Source organism: Schistocerca americana, chromosome 2 (genome assembly GCF_021461395.2).
Source record: "Schistocerca americana isolate TAMUIC-IGC-003095 chromosome 2, iqSchAmer2.1, whole genome shotgun sequence".
Taxonomy (NCBI): domain Eukaryota; kingdom Metazoa; phylum Arthropoda; class Insecta; order Orthoptera; family Acrididae; genus Schistocerca; species Schistocerca americana.
The window spans coordinates 860,799,080-860,812,100 of record NC_060120.1 but is presented as its reverse complement, the minus strand read 5'-3'; the positions used below and the strand labels follow the sequence as shown (position 1 = coordinate 860,812,100).

The following is a 13,021-nucleotide window of genomic DNA, read 5'->3' as shown; positions in this document are numbered from 1 at the left end:
TATTTTTTGATATGATCACATGAGGATTTCAAAATGCCGGTACAGTTTCGACCTGCCAGTGTCATATAAAGACTGTCAGTAGTTAAAAAGGGATAGAAAGGACCATTATCTGGATAATTAATTTGCAAATTTAACAAATTCTGTAATGATTCTTTGTGTCCTCGATCTACCTATTGACAGACTGAAGATGACCACTGGGTGATCAAAACCAGTAACGGCATCATGAAATTCTCATGTGATTGTGTCAAAAAATATAAAAATAAAAGTTGGTAAAATGTATATAATGTCTTTAATGCAAAACCCTATGTGTTGAAGTACCATTGTTGCCATTATCAGACAAAAGTTGTATGTAGATCCATGACAAAAAATCAAATTAGTGCCTCGTAAACAAATCTTTTGGCAAGTAAGAAACTTGTTGAAATGTGATTACTCATCTACCAGTTTACTCTGTTGATATCATGATGTGAACTCATCAGTGAACTTTGTCAAGAAAGCCTACACTTACAAAAAGCACTTCATTACTTAAATAACTTCTGTTATATGTAATACAAGGCGAACAAGATGGTGTTGTATGGTATAATACCGTAGAGAATATACATGTAAATCATTCGAGGTAGTGTGATTAATAGGATTACAAAGACAGTTATTATTCTTTCCATTTGGTGAAGGTATTGCCAGTTTAGAATCTTTATCACCTTTTACTTACCTCCTTTATTGAGGCTTTTAAATTGCATATTAGAATCGTCAGCCATTATGAGTGCTCAGAAGTTTTTTTCTCATTGGGTATTGGGAAAACTAACAACAGTCTATGTGGTGTAGGACTTTTCAGTACCCTAACTAAGTAATTGTAAGCTAACAGTCTGAGCTAATTCCCATTTATCTTCACAGGTTCTGTAAAGAAAGTTCATATTGTATTTTTGACAATGGCTGCTCTGTCACACAGTGATAACTTGTACTTCACAATGCTTAATCTTACACAGATTTTCTTAATAAGTATTTTCTTAGTCACCACAAACAACTGAATATTAACGGGATTCTGGTATGTTAAATATAATGACACAGCTAGTATTACTTAGCATTCAAAAACTATTTCTGGTCCTATGTGTCACTATATTTTTAGAATCATAGGAAACTAATACAGTTGTGTCTTGCTACACTTGTAACAGGAAAGAAAGTAAAAGTGAAATTGATGATATAGCTCTTTTTTGTCCTTTGTCCCAATCTGATTTACACTGTGGTAGTAGTACACCACTGAATTATACATTGAAATACAAATAATTTGTTTTCATGTAGTAAGTAATTTTGGAGCATTTGCTGTTGGTAAACTGCACAGTAGCAAAAGGCTGTCAATACATGTAATCTTGTGCTTTGCGTGTTATCTGTTATGTCTTCCTTTGCACACACAGTGGTTCTTTGGTGGATACAGGAGCGAGGAACAGACGCTGTTCATTAATAGAGAATTCAGATATTAATTTACTCTACATCTAATATCAAATAGTAAAAACAATAAATAACTTTGTTGCTGTAACAAAAGTGCCTTTCGAATGGTGGGCTCCATGTGGTTCCCAAGTCGTGCAGCGACCGTAAACCATAAAATTACCAAATATGCAGCAACCAGTCACAAAATCATGTTTTATTTATTCACTTTTGCAAATCGATTTCAACTGATTAACAGCCATCATCGGTGCTTTCAACCAATATGTGCCCTGAGTACTACTCAAGTAATCAGTTGAAATCGATTTGCAAAAGTGAATAAATAAAACATGATTTTGTGACTGGTTGCTGCATATTTGGTAATTTTAACAGTGCCTTTATCAACAGTAGATCTGAATGTAGAAATATATGGTATACTGTTAATCTTCAACACAATGTCTGTTGTGAAGGTGTCGAAACCTGGCCACTATGAAAGTCTGTAAACTTTATTCAGCTGGCAAACACACAAAATGGGATCAGTGCATGAATGTTTGAACTTAAGTACACCCATCGCTGGAACTTCAAGAGGGGATGTTTGCACCTCATTAGTGGCAGCATAATCATTCATGGCAACACCCTGTGCTGCAGTGGCGGATGTAAGAAACATGGTTGTGTAACTGGCAGCTTGCATATTTTGAAAGTGCAACTGCCTGGATTGTGGCTGATGCTGCTGTATCAGCCAAATTGAAAAGAAAAAAAGTAGACTGATGAGCTAAATGTTGATGACCAAATCCATGAAAGTTTGTTGAAAAAGTGACATGTAGAAATCATTCTTAATTTGATGTTAGGTTTAAATTAGTAATGACTATTGCATCAGCATACCTAAAGCCTACATGAACATTTATCGAAATGTTTTGTTCTACTGTATCTAAATATCAATATAGAATAGAATTTGATCGTTCTCTATGTAAATGACATTGTTGAATAATGCCCCCTGTTTCTCCATTTTTTCATGTTTGGCCTACATAAACTTTGTTACCATTTTCATTTCTATAGGATGAGGAGTATTTTGCAGACTGTGCAGAGCCATGGTGATTATGAGAGACTTGCACAAGGTGTATTTGAAAATTACCTTAATATGAATTTAAAAGAAGGATATGCTCAATTGAAACAGGTAAGTAATTATCTTTCATGGAAAAGAATTCAAAGTGTCAATTTTTTCAATGTTATAAAAATTGTCTACAATTAACATTACGATTGACTAGCAACAGGTAGCATACTGTTGGTAACATGCTCTACATCTCATCAGCATTGACTTCAGTTTTTATTTCACTGTCTGCATTAATTACACCCACACTGCAGTTGTTTGTCAAAACTGGCTCTTCAGCAGGTACTTTCCTCATGCATACTGTTGTCAAGTGTGTGTGGTCTTCAATCTTCGGCTGTACATTCATTAGGGGCATCTCCTTCCTCTGTTTATTTTACCAGACATACCACGTCCCTCTCCTTATAGCCCTAGTTAAAGCTTATTTCTTTTAATGTGTTACTAGCTCATAGTTGAATTGAGTTGTTTCCATATTGTAGTCTTAGCGTCCTGTATTTTTTGTGTTAACTGTAATGCTTTCTTGATCTTTTAAGGAAGAGATCTTTAATATTGAATCCCTCTTTATTTTATTTTTTTATTTTGTTAGTACTCTTGTGACACTAGTTTTGCATTTAAGCAGTACAACTCCTTTTACTGATATGTCTTAAAGTGCTATAAATTGGAAATAGCTTTCATTTACATGAGCTCTTTCTCTGTTAAGCAGACATTATATATTAATTACCAGTTATTCCAATGTATCTGAAAGATTTTCTTTTGCTCTTAGAACTTAAATTATGGCTGAGTAACACCTTTATTTTTTCAGATTACTGATAGCTTGGAGTGGTTCTGCTCATTAGATGTTTTCAGTCACCACATCCATGCCACACAGAATTATGTTTTGATGAGCTATCTTCCATATGCATTTGCATTTTGGCATTTCACATTTGCATTGTCTTCATGGCCAAAGATTACGTATCCCAATGCAGGGTATGAGGTAAGAAAAAATCTTTATACGTTATAGACGTTAATGTAATTGCATAGTTTTTAATAAGAGTAATTTGGCATCTTCAGAGTTTGACGACAGACGTTTATAATTTGGTAAGTGTGTAAACCTGTTTCACATACAATTATGGTATGGGAAGTTCTGGCAGATTGTAATTAATTGAGAAGTAAAGGTAATAACTCATGGAATAGTAGAGACAGTGAGTTGCCACCAACAGCCACTTAAACAGAACTGAAAATGTTGCTAGCTTTCAAATGAATCCTTTTTCAAGCTAGAGTGTAAAAACAACACACACACACACACACACACACACACACACACACACACACACCCTGCTGTACAACTACGTTGTGCCAGATGAATACACACTGCCAAGTTTGCAGTTCTGCAGTTTGTGTCGTGGGTGGGATGAGTGGGCAAGGGAAGAAAGGAGGCAGGAACTGGAGGGGGAGGGTGGCTTTGATGGAGGCAGCAGGTATATGGGATAGAAATGAAATACATGACCAGCAGCACTAGTGAGTATGTTTCACGTATTTCATATATAACTGTAATCCAGTTATGCTTTGCAAGAAATGGTTCCCTGTAAGCTATAAAAATATCGAGTAACAGTGTTGGAGACAGACAGAGCATCTAAATCATGTTGTTACACTACTTTTTTCTGTTCTGAAATAAAAGTATCAAGTAATTTGCACTGTAGTGATTGCATTCTTGTGAATTAGTGCTGTGAGATCACCCACCATGTGAGTCATCTGGACACCTCTCTAACAGCAATGACACTAGCTGTATTCGTGTGATGTATGTCCAAATAATGTTGTGATAAAGTCAACAACAAAATATGGAGTACAATATTTAGGTGTTATTGCAGGTGGGGGAGATATCAAATGACTGGCCATACGCTACCATGAATTTTAAAATAGAATAAAGGTTTGATTAATTTGGAAATCTCTCTTGTACGTGTATACTATGTCCTTGAAATCGTTCCTGTAATGGACAAGAATGGCAGTAAGCTGCATTATAATGTTGAGACATGTTCCATTTTTTGAAACATGCAAGATTATTAACTGCACCGTGTTTGCAAGAAGAATGCTATCATTATCGATACTATCCTTGGCAATGTAAGTCAGAGCCATACTGATGTGATCCTGTATCATTATCAGAACTGCCAAAGCTGTGCATCCCGCCCCCCTCCCTCTACTCCCCCCTCCTGTAAAACTATCTTCCCGGAATTTTTTTCTACTCAGATTTAGAAAATTTTATAACTTTATAAGAACTTTTCAAAAAAAATGAAGCATTATTGAAAAATATGACTTAAATTAACTATATTTGTGAAAAATATTGCACAGAAATTTAATGTATGATTGTGGTAAATAGTTTACAAATTGGTTACAAACTTCTGAAAAGAATTGAAAGTCAAACAAAATAAGTATTGTTTTCTGCATGGCAGCTACTGCACATTGGTTTTAGAGTACAATCTGTAGTAAAGAATAGCTTTCATTTTCCTGCCGTAAATTATTAATAGTGCAAAACATAAACACCACTCACAGATTAGGTCTTAGGTATGTTCAGATTGGCTGACTGCTGTCTACAAGGCAGTACGAGAAGTGATCTATGGTCAAGGGACATATGATCAGCATGTTGCTAATATTTTCAGCTGTTTTTGCTAGTGGGTGAATCCAGATAATGCTACTGCTTCTTTATTCAAGCAGCTTCTCATTTGACCACAAGAGGCTCAGTGAAACCCAATCCAGACCTCCATGCCTAAGAAAACTAAGAGTCCTTACACACCGAAGTCTGTGATGCTAACCATTCGGCTACGGAGGCTGTCTATTAACAGCACATAAATTGTTAATTACAATTAAAAGAAAAGGGGGTACAATTAAGAGTGGAGCAAATATTTATTTCTTGAAACAGTGTTTTATTATAATTTTGCATTCCATTTCCTTGCTTAACTGAAGCAAACTCCTGGATTATGCTGTTGAAATCACGTTTAACAGCTGTGTCATATTGAACTTCTGAAATTTTCCTGGAATATTTCTTCTTCTAATAATTTTAGGTGTGCAGCCAGATCCCGTCAACATTCTGCTATGATATTTTGGCTCAATGACGACCGGCCATCTTCAGGTGGGTAGGCAGCTACTGAAGAGCCCAGATGCATTCATGGTATTTATGTCAAATCTTGCGCATGCGAAACATGCTGGCATCTTTCGGAACATGCATCAGGTGATGACGTGTGGGGCAGATGACTTGTGTGTGCTGCCCTCAGTGGTGGAAGTGAGAAATGATTTAATCATTGAGTGTCGAATGACCCCATCGATTCTGTTGTGACTGGATGATTTTAATTATAACAATATTGTGAAGACACAACACAACACAAAGCTACCAGAGATTGTGGTCATGTGTGTGTGAGTTGTTGTTGGTTTTTGTGTGTGTGTGTGTGTGTGTGTGTGTGTGTGTGTTGTTGTATATTTTCCGCGAAAGCCTCTTTGTCTGTAAGCTCACTTTCTGACAGTCTTTCTGTGTACCTCCATTATATGGTGAGTAGCAATTATCCTCTTCATAATATTGTTACATTCCATACTGGATTTTCCATTGTTTAATTTTAATTATAGGATTCCAGTTTTTATTGAGTTGAAAGCCATTGTCAAGATTTATAAGATTATCGGCAAGAAGTATTTCCTCCGATTCTTTGATTACTGAATGCCAAAAACTAGAAACTGGAGCTAAAATTTTTGTTCTATTTTATTCCATTGAGTGTTCCATGGAAGTAGAGTCTTATTGTACTGCTGATTGTAATGGTTGCCAAAGATGAGTGTATCTTTCATGTTCTGTACAACGCTCCTGGACAGTGCATGTAATCTGACGTATATATGCCGCACCACACACACACAGGGAATTTTGTAAGTGCCCGCCTTTTCAGTTGTAAGTCATCTTTAACAGAGTCAACCAGGGCCAAGCTCTTCACTGGTGGATGGAAAGTAGCCTTGATTTCATTTTTCCTAAGCAAGCTGCGTGCAGCATTCTCAGCATATGGAAGGAACACAATTGATATATAGTCATCATCAATATCCTCAGTGCATTGCTTATTGTTATAGGTGCATGGCCTTCCTTATTTGGCATGAAGTGTAGCCATTTTCTTTAAAAACCTTCTCCAAATGTTCTAATTCTGCACGGGGGTTTTCACTATCCGATATTACTTGCACCTGATGTATTAAGGTACTGGTGGTTTGTGAGGGGTTATGGCAGCTAAACGCCTGGAGATATAGGTCTGTGTGTGGGTTTTCTGTACACAGATTGTCCCAATGATTCATCATTCTTATAGTGTACTGGCATGTCTAGAAATGGTGAAGTCCTGTCTTTCTCAATCTCCTTCATTAACTTGATGTTCTCATGCAAACAGTTTAAGTGAAAAAGGAATTTCTCCAGTTTTTGTCTGCCACAAAGGCGTACAACAAAAGTATCATCTACATAATGCCAGAAAACCGTGGGCTTTAAAACAGCAGATTCGAGTGCTTTCTCCTCAAAGTCTTCCGTAAGAAGATCAGCCACCTCAGGGGGCAAAGGACTCCTCATGGTGATGCCTTCTGTTTGTTCAAAGGATTCATTATTAAATAAGAAGTAGTTCAAACAAGGCCATCAGGTCAGCTCTGAATAAGTTACCAATAAGACGTAACAAGTCCATTAAAGGCACTTTGGTAAAAAGCGAGACCACATCAAAGCTAAGTAGTAAATCTGAACAGCTAAGCTCAACTGTACTCAAGCGACTGATAAGAGATTGAGAAAGATGAACTTCACCCTTTCTCAGCATGCTAGTATGCCGCAAGAATGATGGGTCATTGGGTCATTCTGTGTACAGAAAACGGATGCACACAGATATATATCTCCAGGTGTCCAGCTGTCTTCACCATGCACAAACTGCCAGTGTTCTTAGTACCTTAATGCATCAGGCACACATAATATCGGACAATGAAAACCTCCATGCAGAATTAGAACACTTGGAGAAGGTTTTTAATGAGAATGGCTGCATTTCATGCCAAATAAGGAAAGCCCTGCACAGTTATAATAGCAAGAAGCAATGCACTGAGGGTATTGATGCTGACAATAAATCAACTGCATTCCTTCCATATGCCAGGAGTGTGTCGTCTAAGACAGGCAGATTGCTTAGGAAAAATAAAATCAAGGTTATTTTCCATTCACCAGTGAAGAGCTTAGCCCTGCTTGGATCCATTACAGGCAACTTACAACTGAAAAAAGAGGGTATTTACAAAATTCCCTGTGAGTGTGTTGCTGCATATAGACGCCAGATGACATGAACTGTCCAGGAGCATTGTACAGAACACAAAACATGCACCCATCCTCAGCAGCTGTTAAAATCAACAGTAGCAGAACACTGTATTTCCATGGAACACTCAATGGAATGCAATAGAACAAAAATTTTAGCTCCGGTTTCCAGTTTTTGGAATTTAGTAGTCAACTGTTGGAAATATGCCTTGGTAATAATTTTATAAATTGTGACAGGGACTATCATCTGGATAAAAATTGTAACCCTATAATTAAAATTATCCAGTCACAATGGAATCGACAGATTCATTCGATACTCAATGATTAGATCATCTCTCACTTCCACCACCGAGGGCAGCACACACAACTCAGCTGGCCTGTGCGTGTCATCGGGGCTTTTGAGCAGTTGCCTACTTAACTGAAGATGGCCAAATGTCTCTGGGCTGAAACATGCGGAATGTTGACGGGGTTCGGTTGCACATATGAAAATTATTAGAAGGTGTGTCATATTCTATCAACAAGATAGCTAAATTGGTCAGTCTGCTTTTTGCCAATAATCAATGTTACAAAGTTTTTTGTCATCTTTAATTTCGTAGAACTGCGTTCACAAAATATTGCATCTGTTTGAACCAATTGTGCTGTTGCTGTGTAAACCACATTAACGATAGACATCTCTTTGGTAGTAGTCATTTCCTGATGTCACTGCTTGGACAAAATAACACTGTAGAAATGGTAACAATGTGCGTTAACAGTGTTGTAGTGAAATATTATCCAGTCTGAAATGGTGTGTGCTAGTCTAATATTATGAACTGCTGCTTCTTGATTAAACATTCAGATAAACCAAAAATTTTCTTCTTTATGTGGACTCCTGTACCATTTCAACAGTTCCTGTATTGAAGTCTGAAAGCTTTTATCTGTCTTCAACATCTACTAAATAACAGAAAGCACTTTTTGTGAAATACATTTATATTCCTCCTTCAGCTACAGTATGGCAACACTTCATAAAATGTTTGTGTTCATACATGCACTATGATATTACGTACTTTGTGTATAACGTTAATGACAGATCTTTTAGATCTGACACCTAACAAATCGTGGTGTGTCCTCCATGATGTCAGCACTTTTGCCAAGGTATCCCCTTTATTCGATGGCACATCCCATTCTCTGGGTTGGGACACCAAAAGCACAGACTTACTGCCAACCCAGCGGGTACTGCAACATGTAGCAGAACTGCCAGGAAGTTCCATATCAGCGCACACTCCACTGCAGAGTGCAAATCTCATACTGTGTGCCTGACCGAAGTTTCATATCAGCGCACACTCCACTGCAGAGTGAAAATGTCATTCTGGAAACTTCCCCCAGGCTGTGGCTAAGCCATGTCTCTGCAGTATCCTTTCTTTCAGGAGTGTTAGTTCTGCAAGGTTCGCAGGAGAGCTTCTGTAAAGTTTGGAAGGTAGGAGACGAGATACTGGCAGAAGTAAAGCTGTGAGGGCTGGGCGTGAGTCGTGCTTTGGTAGCTCAGTTGGTAGAGCACTTGCCCGTGAAAGGCAAAGGTCCCGAGTTCGAGTCTCGGTCGGGCACACAGTTTTAATCTGCCAGGAAGTTTCATATCAGCGCACACTCCGCTGCAGAGTGAAAATCTCATTCTGGAAACATCCCCCAGGCTGTGGCTAAGCCATGTCTCCGCAATATCCTTTCTTTCAGGAGTGCCAGTTCTGCAAGGCTCGCAGGAGAGCTTCTGTAAAGTTTGGAAGGTAGGAGACGAGATACTGGCAGAAGTAAAGCTGTGAGTACCGGGTGTGTGTCGTGTTTCGGTAGCTCAGATGGTAGAGCACTTGCCCGTGAAAGGCAAAGGTCCCAAGTTCGAGTCTCGGTCAGGCACACAGTTTTAATCTGCCAGGAAGTTTCACTTATGAGTATGTCTGAAAGAACAGATGCTGTTGACTATCAACAGGTCTATGAAATATTTTTGAAATTAATTTGCTGACTGTGAATTCCTTGACTTCAGCTGTATTAGGTATAGGTCTGTTATCCAGTGTCAGCATGTGAAAGAATGACATGACATGTGGAAGTCTTTTCCAGGGAGTGTGTATGGGTAGCCAAAGCGGTTAACGCAATCATTTGCGATAAGTGGGAAATCTGGGTTTGAGTCCCGGTGTGGTGCAGATTTTCATGTGTCATTATTGGGTAGCAGATCAGTATCTAATACAGTTGATGTCAAGGAATTTGGAGTCATCAAATGGATTTTTAAAAATATCTCTTCCTGTTAGTTCTTAAATCATCTTACTAACTTGACATTTTTTCCTCATCAGTTTAGCACCCCCAGTGTGCCTGTGCTGTTGGCGGGGAGCTATCTTACCACACCAGTGGTACAGCCAAGACATTAGCTATCATGTTGGACACTGCATGATATGTATGGAATGGTGTAAAAACAGCACATATTTTCCTGTTGCCAACCATGAAATAGGCGTTAATGTTACCACATCAGCTTACTGTGAGAAATGAGTAGTTCAGTACTCCTTTCCTGGCAACACAAGTGTAAATGAGTGATATGTGATAATCTGAGATGTGTTACTAGGTCAGTCACTTTGGTATCAGCTGTTGCACAGTGCTGCTTCTGTTGGCAGTACCAGTTCTAATATAGAATTTGTCTCAACTGTCACTCCATGTTCTGTACAATTTCCAGCTCATCATCTTGGTACACTTCAGTCATTCCAAATAATAAACACTCAGCAAAAACAGTGTTACATGAGAAGGGATGTAACCCTTTGGGCCTTGTTGATCTGCTTTCATGTTCTTATAAATCCTACCTTTTCTTGCCGTGTTCAAATCCTCAGTACTTAATGACTTACATACTGAGGGATTGAATGATGATTGATTGTGAACATATATAGCTAGCTGGTAGGAGATACAGACGTGATAATAAAGAGTCACTTGCTGGACTGCAAGATAGGTAAGTGAACCAAACCTGGACCTGATGCGTGTGTGATGAGTTACTGATATTTGGGTGCACCATCATGGCTAATACATGGATAAGTCCATATTGTACATTGAAAATCTATAGACTTGTTATTATTATTTTATTAATATTGTACTGGGATACAAGAAACAGTATTGGGATTACAAAGATAAAATAAACCAGTTTCATCAACAGTGCAGACATTTTTTGCATCTCATTCAAGTACTGCAGCCAACGTAGACTGTAACCAGTCTGGACTCATAGTCAATAAAACTTCTCTAATTTCACTGCACAGTTTTTTTAAACATATATTACTTTTCTTAAAATATTTCAGCCAGCATGGATTTGAGAAAATTCAATACCTGTTAAGATCATCAGCTCGTGCCAGTAATAAAGGTCCTTATTTGGGAGCTTTCTGAGACCTGCTTTGTTTAAGACAAACAAGCAACATATTGTCCACATCTTTGTGTTTAGTGAGTTATCTTTTTCTCTCTGACTCAAACATATTGCACTCCAAAATCATCATAATATGAACTTGGTTTTGACTGTGTCAACAGTGCCCAACTCCTTAGAGATTTCCATTTTCAATATCACTTTGTCATCAGCTGCCTTAAGCAGCTGCACCTTCATTTCAAGGGCTTAGTATCGTCACCAGTGGACCTCATAATGAAAGCAGATGAGCTTGCATAGATAGAACAATGGAATAGTTTAGAAACTACCCATAGAGTACACATATGTGACGTCATATGAGCAGATCCACTGATGGAAGTGTTTATTTGCAAGCACCAATAAATGGAGCAGTCGCATGCTCCTCCAGAAGTAAACTGCTGTGGGCCTAGCCTTGTGCTTTGTGCCTGGAGTTGTTGTGTAGTCAGTCATTAGTTGCCAGTGCCAGCCATGCACTGAGCATATGGCATGAGCTTATCTACATGTGTTCTGGTGCTTCACTTCCCGTAGTTCAATTCGCATGACGAGCTTGTCCCACTCACGGGACTGCGTTCCCTGACCATTACCAAGTCGCCATTGGTCTGTGAAGTAACCGCACTGACAATGTTTGAGTAGTGGCATTGTTATGCCTTCTTCAGAAACTGAAAAGGGTATTAGCAATTTGTCCCAATTTCTCTGCTATTGCATGAGAAAAATTTACATACCTATACTTAAAATAAAAAAAAAACATTAACCAGATTTGATGCAAATATCACTGATTTCAACACAAAAGTCACCAGATTTGACACCCTCCATCACTGAATTCGAAAACTGACAGAAATGCTTCAACAGTGGCACTATCTAAGGACAAGGAGTAAAGTAGCAACAGAAGAATGTGTCTTTAACTTTCTTTGGTCTTGCAAAAAAAAGTGAGACAGTGAATCTGAGAGACATACCGAAAGCAGAAATAAGGTATATTTTTTTCATCCAAGAAGAAATTTTTTTGCAGTATTTAATTTTAGTTCAGATTAAAAGAAAAATTATATGATGATACAAAGTATCATTTCATGTTAAACGAATTTTCACATTCAATGTTTTTCCCAATATTAACTTCATAAATACTTCCAGCAGAGTTAAGAGATGTAGATACTTAACAGTCAGAAATTATCAAACAGAATTTGTGGCCAGTAATTAACTTCAAGAGGCAATATTTTTAATCCTACAGATGAAGGGTAAAAATTTCTCCTCTTTTTAGGTGAGTAATGAAAAGTAATCCTGTCTTATTACTTTGTGCTGTTCCCAAGATAATTTTTCTTTTTATGCAGTTAACGAACTGATATTCTGTAAGACAGTGAGGTACACAGCCTTGGCCCTCCATAATCACTCGACTGCCACTCACTCCTTACAGATATTAGTCAGAGCTGATTCCAAGGCAGGCACTGGTCAGATCATCAGGATGGTAGAGGACCAGTGTATTGAGGATACTCTGTGCAAATCTGCTACTGCAGAACATTGACATGGCGTCAGTCATCCGTTGGAATACAACAGTAGAGAGATTCTTGTGTGCACTTCCAGCTATTGGTATTTTGTTAGTAAGGAAAAACTTCAGATTAAATTAGCAAGTGCCATTACAAAAGAGATGGATACTACTTCGTAAATACTGCTTGGAATCCTGCTGTCTCCCAGGTCAAACAACATTATATATAAAAGAGAGAGAGAGAGAGAGAGAGAGAGAGAGAGAGAGAGAGAGAGTGTGTGTGTGTGTGTGTGTGTGTGTGTGTGTGTGTGTGCGCTTGCCCGCACGCTCACGTCTGTTTTCCGCATTTGCCTTATTATGGCTCTTAGTCAGCATAGCCCC

General features: G+C 38.2%; 1 protein-coding gene across 2 annotated transcripts in view; it reads left to right on the top strand.

Moving 5' to 3' along the window:
- LOC124594958 (chromosome transmission fidelity protein 18 homolog) overlaps positions 1-13,021 on the top strand; it is a 467,415-nt gene that overhangs the window by 74,082 nt on the left and 380,312 nt on the right. For both annotated transcript variants that reach the window (XM_047133468.1, XM_047133467.1), the window contains exons 14-15: positions 2,470-2,587; positions 3,321-3,491. In XM_047133468.1, coding sequence (XP_046989424.1) covers positions 2,470-2,587; positions 3,321-3,491 — 289 coding nt within the window. The remainder of the gene's footprint in view (positions 1-2,469; positions 2,588-3,320; positions 3,492-13,021) is intronic.